The 12,781-nt window shown below is 35.3% G+C and overlaps 1 protein-coding gene across 2 annotated transcripts; it reads left to right on the top strand.

Annotated features, from left to right (window-relative positions):
* The first annotated feature begins 3,052 nt into the window (after positions 1 to 3,052).
* Positions 3,053 to 5,515, top strand: LOC139858460 (uncharacterized). Of its 2 annotated transcripts, none has more exons than XM_071847311.1 (4): positions 3,053 to 3,438; positions 3,738 to 3,946; positions 4,059 to 4,166; positions 4,637 to 5,515. In XM_071847311.1, exons 1-4 carry the CDS (start codon positions 3,159 to 3,161, stop codon positions 5,219 to 5,221), a joined length of 1,182 nt encoding a protein of 393 aa, XP_071703412.1. In that variant the 5' UTR covers positions 3,053 to 3,158; the 3' UTR covers positions 5,222 to 5,515. The 2 variants fall into 2 exon arrangements, with proteins under 2 accessions (XP_071703412.1, XP_071703411.1); XM_071847310.1 differs by having other exon boundaries at positions 4,610 to 5,515.
* Positions 5,516 to 12,781: the final 7,266 nt, after the last annotated feature.

Here is a 12,781-nt window from a genome sequence, read left to right as displayed (position 1 = left end):
AAACACATCAACGAGTTGTACACTTGAAGCTATATGCATCAAGGATGAGAACCGTGATGAACATCAAGCACCAAGAACCCACCGGAACACACTGTTTACTGTTTTCTGGAACTGATCAGAATACTTGGGCTACTGTAAAGTTTATTTTCAGTTATCCCTATTCGAGTAGATAACTTTTCGTTTAAGACTCGTCTTAATCCGAGTTACGGTTTAGGATCTATGGCCCTCCGAACGTCACTATGTCCTTTTAACGTTGTGCTGAAAATTCTGACCTACTCGCACTTAAAACGTCGCCACGGTCAAAAAAAGACGAGTTTGCTTCTGGAATTTTTACAGCAACTAAAGGACTTATATACGGAGCCATGTCCACTGGTCTTACCTTATTTCAGTAGGTATAGAGGCCGTGGTGACTGATCGAAGTCAGCCTTTGTTTTAAACTCTTTTCTAAGATGAAACTTACTTTATACTTTTTTTTAATGATGAATGATGATGACCCTTAAGACCTAATTTACATACTTTTAAACCTATCGGGAACGATTTACTGACTTAGTGACTTTTGACTTAGGTTGAGGACCTTTTCGAACAACCATACTTGCTTACTTTTCCCGTGTCAACTTACTACTACTTTATCAATGTGAGTTATAGCATCCATTTTTACTTTAACTATTTTGGGAACTGAGAATACATGCGCATTTTACGTTTTTCATACTAGGCACGAGTTCTTAAACTTTATATATGTGTGGGTTATACAACGGCATAAACTTTCCCCTTAGCTCGGTAACGTTTAGTCATTGGTTTTTGAACCGGTGAACGCGAATCTTAGATATGGATCCATAGGGTTTGACATCCCCACTCGGGCTAGTAGCGCTAGCATTTAACGGGTGTTTAACACTTCGTAAACATACTCACTCGCCAAGTGTACTTTCAGGGGGTTATAAACGTTAAGTTAGTTACCAAGTGCCCACGGTTAAACATATACTTTACATACTGTTTTCTCTTTGTAGCACTGAAATCTCGTAGCCTACCTTACATACTGTTATACTTAAACTATAGCTCACCAACCTTTGTGTTGACGTTTTTAAGCATGTTTTTTTTCAGGTGCTTAAGGTTAGCCGCTTCCGCTGTTGTACTAGTCTTGCTGATTAGCCACCCGCTGCCTTGTTAGAGTTGTTACCGCATGAAACATTTTATCTTGCATTCAAACTTTATTACTGTTGAACAATGATTTGTAACGACCTAAGGGTCACGTACTATTATTACTTGCTTCCGTTCATAGAAGCATACTTTTGGTCGTAAAACAATTGACGTTGGTTATGACGTCAGCTTTTATCATGAATGCAAACTTGTTTTGAAAACGCATATAGTGTTTGACCTTGTAATGATCATGTTGTTGATGATTCGTACACGATGGTTTTGTACGGGGCATCACATTAACGATCACACATTCCCGATGACGAAGAAGAAGTCCAAGATCAAGAAGAAGGCGAAGAGTAGTTATTTATTTCTGATGTAATTTTTTTTAATGTATTTTTTTTTTAATTTCAAGTATTGTAATGTTTTTTAATTTTTAATATAAGTTTAGTGTTATTTAAATAAATATTGTTTAAAATAAATAAAAAATAATTAAAAAATATGGAAGAAAGGTATAACTGTTGGGAGTGTTTAGTCCTGGGAAGGAAGTGCTGAGGTGGCGCTGATGTGACGGACCTGGACTAAAGTGGAGGAATTACTCCATTGGGAGTGCTCTTAGTAGACTTATTAGTCTACCACTCAGGCTCCGTCTGACCAGATACGAATTTTAGTCTTTCGTTCATCAACTCGTTAGCAGTTAATTCGATATTCTGTTAATCTGTTAGTTAGTTCTTGGTCTTATAATTGCTTGTGATGTTTGTTTTATATGTTTATGAAATATGTGATGATATATTTTTAAAAATCCAGCAGTACTGTTAGTAAAAGTATTATAATTCTATTTTATACTGTATTTACGCAAATAAAGTACATTTTATGTCAATTTATTGATCATACTTAACAAATTAACAAAATATTGGAAATGGTAAGACTGCTCCCAATGGAGAAGTTCCTCCATCTTAGTCATTCAGTGCCACATCAGCATTTCTTTCCCATGACTAAGTTCATGACTAAACACTCACAACCATGACACTCATTCCTTCCCTTTTTATTTTAATTTTTAATTTTTTTATTTTGTCGAAAATTAAATTAATTTAATTATATATATTATAAATAATAAATATTTAATAACATAAAACTAAAATTTCAATGATAATTAAAAAAAATACAATAATTAAAATTTAAAACATTACTACGATAATTAAAATGCGTAAACTGATTCGTGTTTGCAAATTGAGAAAACCCAGTTGTTTGTTGCGTAGAATCCATTAAAGATTGAAACATATCGTGCTCGACCGATCCCCGTTCTTGAACTTGAGTGCGTTGTTTTGATTTTCCTTTATTTGGAGTTTTTTTGGAACTCATTTTTTGAGTTTAAGAAGTGTAGAAATGTATATGAAATGTACTCCTATATGTGTTTGAGATGTATGAGTTTAAAATGTATATGTGTTTATATATAGAGTTGAGAAAATAAAAAAGAAAAAAAATATATAATTTCCAACAGCCAAAAGTTTGACCGTTGGACTCCACAACGGCTACTTCCTCCGTTCACATTTCTGATTCAAACGCACGAGCAAGAACACGTATAGATGGGCGGCCTGCTGCTATTGGCGCCCAGGTGGGCGGGATGGATGGGAGCAACCTAATAACTATAACCTCTTCCGGTTGTGCAATGCTAGACTTACAAAAAGATCACAACAAACTTGTACAAAATGACATGGCATAATGTGTGAACCAATCATATATTGTAATTTCTTTAAATCCCTCACTTTACTAGTAATATAATATAATACGAGTAACTGATACACTTAATTTTTTAAATTACATTTTCATTTAATTTTCATAATAAAAATATAAAAATAAATAAATAAATGAAGAAGATAAGTGAGAGCTACTCACTACATCTATTAATTGTTACACTTAATCTACCATTCTTTGCACTCTACATTTCAACACCCGCCAAAACAGAAAGCTGTCTCGAACTCATTAAACCCTAAATTTCCAAACAATAACCCAAATTTGAAATCGGAATGATATCAGTGGATCGGTGGGAAGAAGGAAGTCAGGCCTATTTCCTATCTCATCTTCACGCCGATCATACAACTGGTTTATCTCCCGGTTGGAATAACGGTTTAATTTATTGCTCTCGTATCACTGCTAGACTTTTCCCTTCCAAATTCCCCAATTTCAATATCTCGTTGCTACGAGCTCTCGAAATTGGAAAATGGTATTCGATACCTTTGGTTTCATTGTCTTGTGGATCCAAAACTAGCGTCGAGGTTTTAGCCATTGATGCTAATCATTGCCCTGGTTAGTCTTCTATCTTATTGCTCTTCAATTTTCATCGCAATTACATGATTAATCATAATTTAGAGGTCCAATTCTATTAATCAAAATCGGTCGATCGAACACTCGGTCAACGGGGATTAATTGGTCAGCACCTGATTAATCGGTCAACATCCGATTAATATGCCAAAATAGCAATTAATTAGTCAGCATAAATTTGGGATTACTTGTAAAATCGGCCAAAGTCAAACGTAGTCAACATCTGATTAGTTCATTATTTGTACTACTTTTCTTGTTTATATCATTCCTTTGATATGTGACAGGTGCAGTTATGTATCTATTCCGCGGTGAGTTTGGCGTTACGCTTTACACTGGGGATTTTCGGTGGGAAGTAAAATGTAAGATTGCAGATATGGGAAAAAAGATGCTTCTTACTGCTCTTAAGAATTATAAAGTCGATACCCTTTACATAGACAACACGTACTGCAACCCATTCTACTCATTTCCTTCAAGGGAAATCGCTGCTCAGCAGGTAATGTTCGTTTATTGCACAACATTTTAATCCCGATTCTAGCGTCCTACAAGTCACCAATTACGTACGCTAAAATTATCTTGTTCTATTGTGATTTGTGAACCACCTGCAGATAGTCAATATCATCAACTCTTATCCTGAACATGACATCATCATTGGCGTAGACACCTTGGGAAAAGAGGATTTATTACTTTACATATCAAAAATGCTGAAAGTAAAGGTAATTCATTACTATCTTTGATCAATCAGTTCACTGCAAACTCATTCACTTTTACACAATAATGTATGTGTTAGCCTGCTAGGTGTTGGTCAATATACCATTGTTTTACATGCATAGTTAATTTGAAAGAATCACTACTCGGAGAGTACTTGGGCGGGACTTTTTAGGGAGTACTTGGATGCTGACCAAGTTTGACTTTGAATGATTTTGACCAATTTTGGCCGCTTGAGTTTTGGCTGTGTTTTGACCGATTTTCCAAGTAATCCCTAGTTTTGACCAAGTTTGACTGATTTTGACCGAGTACTCCCCAAGTTGCAAAAACCGAGTACTCGCCGAGTGATTCCTAGTTATGCAACCCTGGATCATATCATTGGCTTTGTTTGTTACACTTTTGTTACCTACAATGTCATATTATCATATTATAGTTCATAATATTTTGGTAGATTTGCGTGTGGCCCGAGCGTTTACAGACCATGCATCTTCTGGGACTACATGACAACTTCACTACCAAAACGACTCTGACTAGAGTGCGAGCTGTTCCTCGTTACAGTTTTAATGTTAACACTTTAGAAGGATTAAATAGTAGGCATCCCACCATTGGGATCATGCCATCTGGCTTTCGTTGGGGACTAAAGAAAGTTGGAAATAAAGATAAATCTTGTGGTCATTATTCAATGAAGACAAAGTTGGATGACGATCTTCATACAAATATGCGTAATAGATATACAAATAATATCGAAAAACACGGTCAGTACATTTACACAGTTCCATATTCTGATCATTCATGTTTCCCGGAGATTGTGAATTTTGTTAAGTTTCTATGCCCAAGCAACATTAAAGGTATCGTGTCTTCATCATCGTCTTATATTGATCCTTGTTACCATCTGCACAACATTTATGGAACATCTAGTTTATATCGAATACGTCCGATTGAGGAAGAAAGCGAAAGAGTTGAAGGCAAATGTGAGCGTAGTCTTGATTGTGATAGTTTTATTGATGAGAAATTAAAAAGTAAAAGGTTAAAGAAAGTGTCATTTGTAGGGTCAGTTAGTTAAGGGCTACTGTGGAGTGAAGCTAAACCATTGTAGGTTAATCTGATGATAATCTGTATATAATCTGTTAAACGATGGTTTGTATTGCTCTAAGAAATTATAAAAAATTAAATTCGATTAGTGTAGATTTTTTTTTTTTTTTAAATATAGATGGGGCTGGTGCCCCTACTCGTCTTCACTATATTCCCCCTGAAGCTAAGGGGAGGTAGTTTTGGTTGAGTATTCAAGGGGATGTGTGATTCATCCAGTAGAGACCATCCAACAGTTTTATCTTGTAAACGTGGGTTCTGTGCAGAAGGGAACAATAAGTGGGTTTATGATTACATGCAACACGGTTCTTTAGATTTCACATGTTTCTTAGAAGTAGCAATAACACATACATATAACTATAGATAATTATGAACTGTTTTGTGGGATTAAGTTTCAAGAATCTGTTTTCTTTTCATTTAATTGTTTAACAGTTTTGTCGAAAAATGCTTATTTATGCTCTTGAATGAGTCCATGTTACCAATTTGGTCCACAAATGTGACCACCATAAGTTTGGATATCACTTCTACAACGGATGTAATTCTTAATATGGTAACTGAGGCCCCGTTTGGCCCGTTAGCCAACCAGGGCTTTAGTTTGAGGGATGGTTCAGATTCAATTGAGCCAGTTTGGCAGAGTGCTAACCACTCGGCTCATACGTGGATGTCTGGTGCTAAATTTGTAATTCTTGATATGGTAACTTGGTTTTGAGGGGACTATGTTCTAACAGGATTGGGATACAAGTGTCCAACTAGGGTTATTTTAAAGAGAGTATCGGAATTTTAGAGAGAGAAAGTAGAGATTGCGAGTTTCAAAGAATGAATGCGGTGTTTTTTTTTATGTATACGAAGAGAAATTTAGGGCTATAAAAATAACGAGTCCTTGAAATACGTGTGGTTTACAATACAGCGTATGATGAACCGGACACGTGGTTAATTTTAATTGGACTTTATGTTTGCTTTTTAACCCAGGCCCAAAAGGCTGTGTTGCATACTTGCAATTTGATTTCATGTAGGTCATGGAATCCGTTAAGGGACAATCCGTTTTACAACTACAGCTACCAAAGGATGAGAACAAGAGTTACATAATACCATAATCCTTCACCGTATTTAGCTTGCCGCTCTGACTTGTATCTAGATAAATAAAATTTATAGTTTTTTTTTTTTTTTTTTTTTTTTTTTTTTTAGCTTATACTCGTTGTAACATAATATATACTCTTATCGTAATGTATCATCTCTATCTCTATTTTTATCTCTATATCTCTATTTCTATCTCTCTCTATATCTATTATAACAAAAGTAATATTAACAAAGTATTTTAATTAAGGGATAATATGACAGAGTAATAACTCTTAGATTAAAAAACTTCTTTTAAAATTCACCATTAGATCAACATTGACTCATTTATTTGCAAATAAATCTGTTGTTATTAGTTTAACTACAATTTTTCATCTTCTTTCTTTCCTTCCATATATTAAAACAAAAAACAATAACGAATCGCTAGGGCAATACTGTCACTCAACAATTGAAAATGAAGAGATAGACAATTGTTGAATGATCAACTAATCCAATGGTCCATATGAAAAGCTAATCTCTAATCTAATGGTTTTCTCTTTTCCATTTTAAATTTTTGAAAAATGATTAGCTAAAGTTAACTTTGTTATTTTATATAATATAGATAGATAGATAGATATTTTATATTTAATATATTAACTTTATATATATATATATTTTTTTGAACGGCGATTTTTTTGACATCAGTAGATCATTTCTTTCAACGACCCTCATCATTTGCTCGTAACACACACGTTCGGGCGGAAATCCGAAACCGATCGACGGTACCCGGGAACACATCCATTCGGGCAGTGGTTCCAGGTAGGGGTAATATAATTCAATATTAAATATTAAATATTAAATATTAAATATTATGTATATATAATACTAATAGATAGGCTAACTAATTATTTTCACAATTGATCCATTTGTAAATTATTAAAATTATTAATATAATAATAATTATTTTATTAAGTTAATAATTAATATCCGTGATAAAAACATTATACTTCAATAGGCTCGGATCAAAATAGTTATTTGTTTACGGATCGGAAGCACGTAATGGATACATCATATACTCGGTGCGGATAAAATCTAACTCGTGAAATTGTAATAGCCGTTTAAACAATTTGTGGGTATGCCCATTTTATTATTATTATTTTTTTGAACGGCAAGATTGCATCAGTCCGGACCGAAGCCTAGTCATCATTTGCACACACATACGTTCGGGCAGGAAACCCGAACCACGATCACAGGGAATCAGGGATCCGAACCCTTAAACCATCCCGAGGGGCAGGCGGGCCGGACCTTAGTCCCGGATCGGGTCCCTTTGGGCTGACCTCAATGGAGTTTATTTCAGCCCATGTTTAATTTAGTCATTCAGAAGCCAGGTTCGAACCCTGGACCTCTTACCCGGCGAGGGTGTTAAACACCACCGCGATACCACTCAGGTTTCTAAAACTTTGCATGAAGTTCTTAATTTTTATTGTTGTGTTAGTTTTTTTAGTTAAATTGTGTGTTTTTATAAACAACGGGTCTTGGTATTCATGAGCTACAAACGTGTGCGAAAATTTAACCTGTTACGGATGTTGATATTATTCAATTTCTGATGATATTATTCAATTTCAACGCCATAAGTACTTTTAAATATCCTCATTTATTATAACAGTCTACTCAATTTTGTATTATTTCATTTTTTTGAGTTCCGCGAAATCGCGAGTGATAAACTAGTTTGTATATGATGTAAAGATGGATAAAAGGTTAAATTAACAATTTAGAAAAAATTTAAAAGGATTATATATTTGATGGTCATTTGATTTAGAGTAAATTAGGATTTTTAATTTTTATAGTTCAAAATTAGTTGAATGTAATTTATCGGAGGTTTTAGTGACACCAAGTAACTTTCTGGTTGAGAAACTTTAAAATAGGTTTAAAAAGTAACATAAGTGTTATAAATTATCAATTCAGGTACATGATGTTCTACAAGGAATCACGGATTGTGATGACCCGAAATTTTTTGACTTATTTAAACCAATTCTCTATACGATTTATTATTTTAACACGTTAAACAAAGTCTGTTAGATTGAGTCTCAAAATTTTAGAACTGTTACATATATACAATTACCTTTGACTGCTCTCGACGATTCATGAACAATTATATGTATGTATATATATATGTACAAGTAAAAACGACTTTCCTACAGTAAAACCCTATTTGCTACAGTAAAAATTAATTTGCTACAGTAAAACACTATTTGCTACAGTGAAACCGTATTTGCTACAGTGCTACAGTGAAAACACTATTTGCTACAGTAAAACACTATTTTGCTACAGTGCTACAGTGATTTGCTACAGTAAAACACTATTTGCTACAGTACACTATTTGCTACAGTACACACTATTTGCTACAGTAACACACTATTTGATGCCGACGAACTAGCAAACAAAAACAGAAAAGGCGGCCATGCGATCGCATGGCAAAAACACTGAAAACTCATGCGATCGCATGAGCTACAGTAAATCGAAAAGTAATATAAATATGCCAGTTTTGCTCGACGAATTCCTTACAATTTAGTTTCTTCTGTACTTTAAATTTAAATTTATATTTATAATTATAATTATAATTTAAGTTTAATAATAATAAGGTATATTCGAGGGTATTTTAATTCGGGTTTCAAACCGCTTTAAGCTAAGGAAATATTGGGTATTATTCGGGGTATTGTTCTTGAATCCAAGGCCAACCATACGGTCGTCTACCATCATTACGTCTACGCAATTTGCCTACAATATTGAATCGCAATATTGAACTGTGAGTTTATAGTCTCCCTTTTTAAATACTTTAAATATTTTTGGGCTGAGAATACATGCAATTTATTTTAAACGCAATAAGACACAAGTACATACAAAATTCTACACTGAGTTAAACCGAAAATCCCTTAGCTTTGGTAACTAGTAGCTGCCAGTACATAGGACATGGACTGGTGGGCGCGAATAATTGTATATGGATCCATAGGGCTTGACATCCCCGTCCGAGCTAGAGCGCTAGCCTTTTAACGGACGTATGTTATTTGAGTTTAAGACACGTTGGTTTGCGCGTATTAAAACGAATGGGGTAATTATCACTATAGCGTTAAGTTTAGTTACCAGGGTGCTCTGTTACGTAGAATCTATTGATAAACTTTTGATGAAATCTTGTGGTCTATCTTTATATATGTTTATGACTCGAGCAATTAAACCTATAACTCACCAACATCCGTGTTGACTTTTTAGCATGTTTTATTCTCAGGTCCTTATAATGCTTCCGCTGTGATGTGCTTGTTGCCTGCATGGAGTCTCTCATGCTTTGTACAAAGTTTATTGCATTCAAAATAAAACTGCGTTGTGTAATAAATAATTGGACTGTGATGTCAACCTGTAAATTAAAGACTTGTGTATTTTGGGGTTTTGCTTATACCTAAGCACTCGCCCACATGTTTATAACTTTCTATGTTTAGAAAGTCACTTATTTTAATGAATGCAATATTTTATCAAAACGTATCATATAGAGGTCAAAACCTCACTGTGGAATCAATGATTAACGTGCCGCGTCAATAGCGATTTTGACGGGTCGTTACAGTTGGTATCCGAGCTTGAGGTCATAGGGAACCAGAAATTACATTAGTGTGTTTAACTGGTAATTGTTAGGATGCATTAGTGAGTCTGGACTATGACCATATCTGTTTTTACTGATTTTTGCTTATTATTTGGTCAAAAACATTATATGTGATATATTTATATGCTAACGTAATTGTTGTTTCAATTATGTGATAGATGACTTCCTCTAATCCTATCATTTTGTACGACTCGGAATCGGACACTGAATCTATTCTATCCACAACTGAAAAGGGCGTTCCAATACCTATTAAAGAAGAAATTGTGTTAGCCGGGGAATCTCAACTCCCGGTAAACCCAGAGGAGGTTCCAGCTCCACCCAGCTTTAGTTTTCCGGAGCCACAGTATCGTTGGCATGGACCCATGATCCCTGGAGTAAACGAGGATCGTCCATTTCTAAACAAATATGGACATTGGTCCAGATATACCGCCGACGGGCGGGTTGTGCCGATTACGCCTGGCAGATTTCGGTTCATGACCACCGGTACATATTCTTGCAGTTCGTTATCATATTCTCCTACACATGACTCAGACAGTTCGTCATCAGACGAGATCAGTAAGGAGGAGGATTTCGCTAATGAAATAAAAGAGATCACTAAGGAGAAATTCCAACTTGCTATAGATAATAAAAACAACCACAATAATAAAATGTCCTTAATTATTAAAAAAGAACAGGACCATTCGATCCGTAACCACCCTTATTGTATTAAACCCACTGAGGCAACGGGTACCTCAAAACCCCAACTAAAAATAAAATACACTGCCAGAATGTCTGTCGGACCATGTGCACATAAACAATTGGCAGAGAGAACCAAATGGGAAGAAGTTTCTGATAGTTCTGAATGAACGACCTCGCAACCATAAATCTTCCATGCGCTATTTTATTGCTTATGTGTGCTACTCTATCTTGTTATGTAAAATAAGCATATGTAAAATATCAGTATTGTATGGTATTGTATTATTTTGGTTTATTAATAATAAATGCATGGAATGATTATTTGTATTATTACTACTTCTTATTATTATTATTACATAATAATGTAGTAACTCGCTATAATTTTTCATAGTGGAATATTATTAGGATTTTAGTAGTTAATTCCTTGTACTAGCTATTATGTATGAACTTAACGGGTAGGTAATACCCTAGAAATAATTATAAAATGCTAATAAGAAGAAAAGGCTTTTATAATAATCGGTTCATATTATTAATATGCTACGATTAACTATTGACAACTCATTTTACCTATAATATTCTATATGATTAAATTATATCTGTTGTGTTTATTGAAGAAACATGTCTCAAATGTCGGATGCTGAGTTTGAGCAACTAGTCGAGAAACGTGTGAATGAAAGAATTGCTGCAACCGAAACAGCAAAAGCAACAGCCGAAGCAGCAGCCAAAGCAGCAGCTGTAAACACAAATTCACGAAACGGATGCTCATACAAAATTTTTCAAGGATGCAAACCACAGACGTTTAGTGGAACTGAGGGACCAGTCGGTCTAACCCGATGGTTTGAAAAGATGGAGTCCGTTTTCAAAATCAGTAATTGTGCGAACGGAGACAAGTCAAAGTATGCTTCGTGCACGTTGCAAGATGGTGCACTTACTTGGTGGAACAATTATGCTAAAGCAGAAGGAATAGATACGGCATATGATATCTCTTGGGAAGAACTGAAAAAGATGCTAATCGAGGAGTACTGTCCTCGAAACGAGATCAGAAAAATGGAATCTGAGTTACGTAATCTGAAGGTTATCGGCGCGATCTCAATAACTATGAAAAGCGTTTCATGGAACTAGCCTTGTTGTGTCCCGAATTGGTGCCAAATGAGAAACGAAAGATAGAAATGTATATTGACGGTTTATCGATCAATATCAAAGGAAATGTTACATCGTCCAAACCGAATACGATGCAGGAAGCCATGACAATGGCACACCAACTCATGGACCAGATCACAGAGAGTTCGATTAAGGCACCAATTACCGAAGTCAAGACAACTGAAGGAAAGAGGAAATGAGAAGACTATAAGGGCAAAAGTACTCACCTGAAGAAACAAGAAACTTTTAAAGGTAAACAAGATGGGGCAACTGCAAGTCCAAACTATAAGGGACCCCATCCGTTCTGCAAAAGATGTTACACACATCATGCAGGTTATTGTCAAGTGGTCTGTGATAAGTGCAACAAGAAAGGACATGTGGCGAAAGATTGTTATGCCACCGTTTTTGAAGTAAAGACAAAACTGACCGATGTCAAGAAATGTTTTGGATGCGGGAAGTCTGGTCACTTTATAAATCAATGCCCTGATAAGGAGAAGAACAAAGAACCCGCACGTGGGAGGGCATTTAATGTTAGTGCCAGTAAAGCACGTGAGGATCCTAATCTTGTCACGGGTACGTTTACCGTTAATAATCAACTAGCTTCTATTATGTTTGATACGGGTGCTGATAGAAGTTATATGTGTAAAGACTTTAGTTCTAAACTAAAATGTGCATCATTACCTCTAGACGATAAATATACTATTGAATTAGCTAATGGTAAACTGATAAAAGCCGATAAAATTTGCCATGGTTGCGAAATGAATCTCGCTGGTGAAACCTTCAAAATCGATTTGATACCCGTAGAATTAGGAAGTTTTGACTTAATCGTTGGCATGGACTGGATGTCCAAAACAAGAGCGGAAGTTGTTTGCGCTGAGAAAGCAATCCGCATCCCTCGTAAGGATGAAACGTCATTAATGATTTATGGGGAGAAGAGCAACTCAAAGCTGAACTTTATCAGCTGTATGAAGGCCCAGAAACTTATAAGAAAAGGTTGTTATGCTATTCTGGCACATG

This window comes from Rutidosis leptorrhynchoides, chromosome 7 (assembly GCF_046630445.1).
Source record: "Rutidosis leptorrhynchoides isolate AG116_Rl617_1_P2 chromosome 7, CSIRO_AGI_Rlap_v1, whole genome shotgun sequence".
In the NCBI taxonomy this organism is placed as follows: Eukaryota; Viridiplantae; Streptophyta; class Magnoliopsida; order Asterales; family Asteraceae; genus Rutidosis; species Rutidosis leptorrhynchoides.
The sequence above is the reverse complement of the archived record's forward strand: the minus strand, read 5'-3'. Positions and strand labels throughout refer to the sequence as shown.

Coding starts and splice junctions, on each gene's coding strand:
- LOC139858460 (XM_071847310.1), top strand. CDS start 3,159: ATGATATCAGTGGATCGGTGGGAAGAAGGAAGTCAGGCCTATTTCCTA. Junction 3,439..3,737: donor TGATGCTAATCATTGCCCTG/GTTAGTCTTCTA, acceptor GATATGTGACAG/GTGCAGTTATGTATCTATTC. Junction 4,167..4,609: donor CAAAAATGCTGAAAGTAAAG/GTAATTCATTAC, acceptor ATATTTTGGTAG/ATTTGCGTGTGGCCCGAGCG.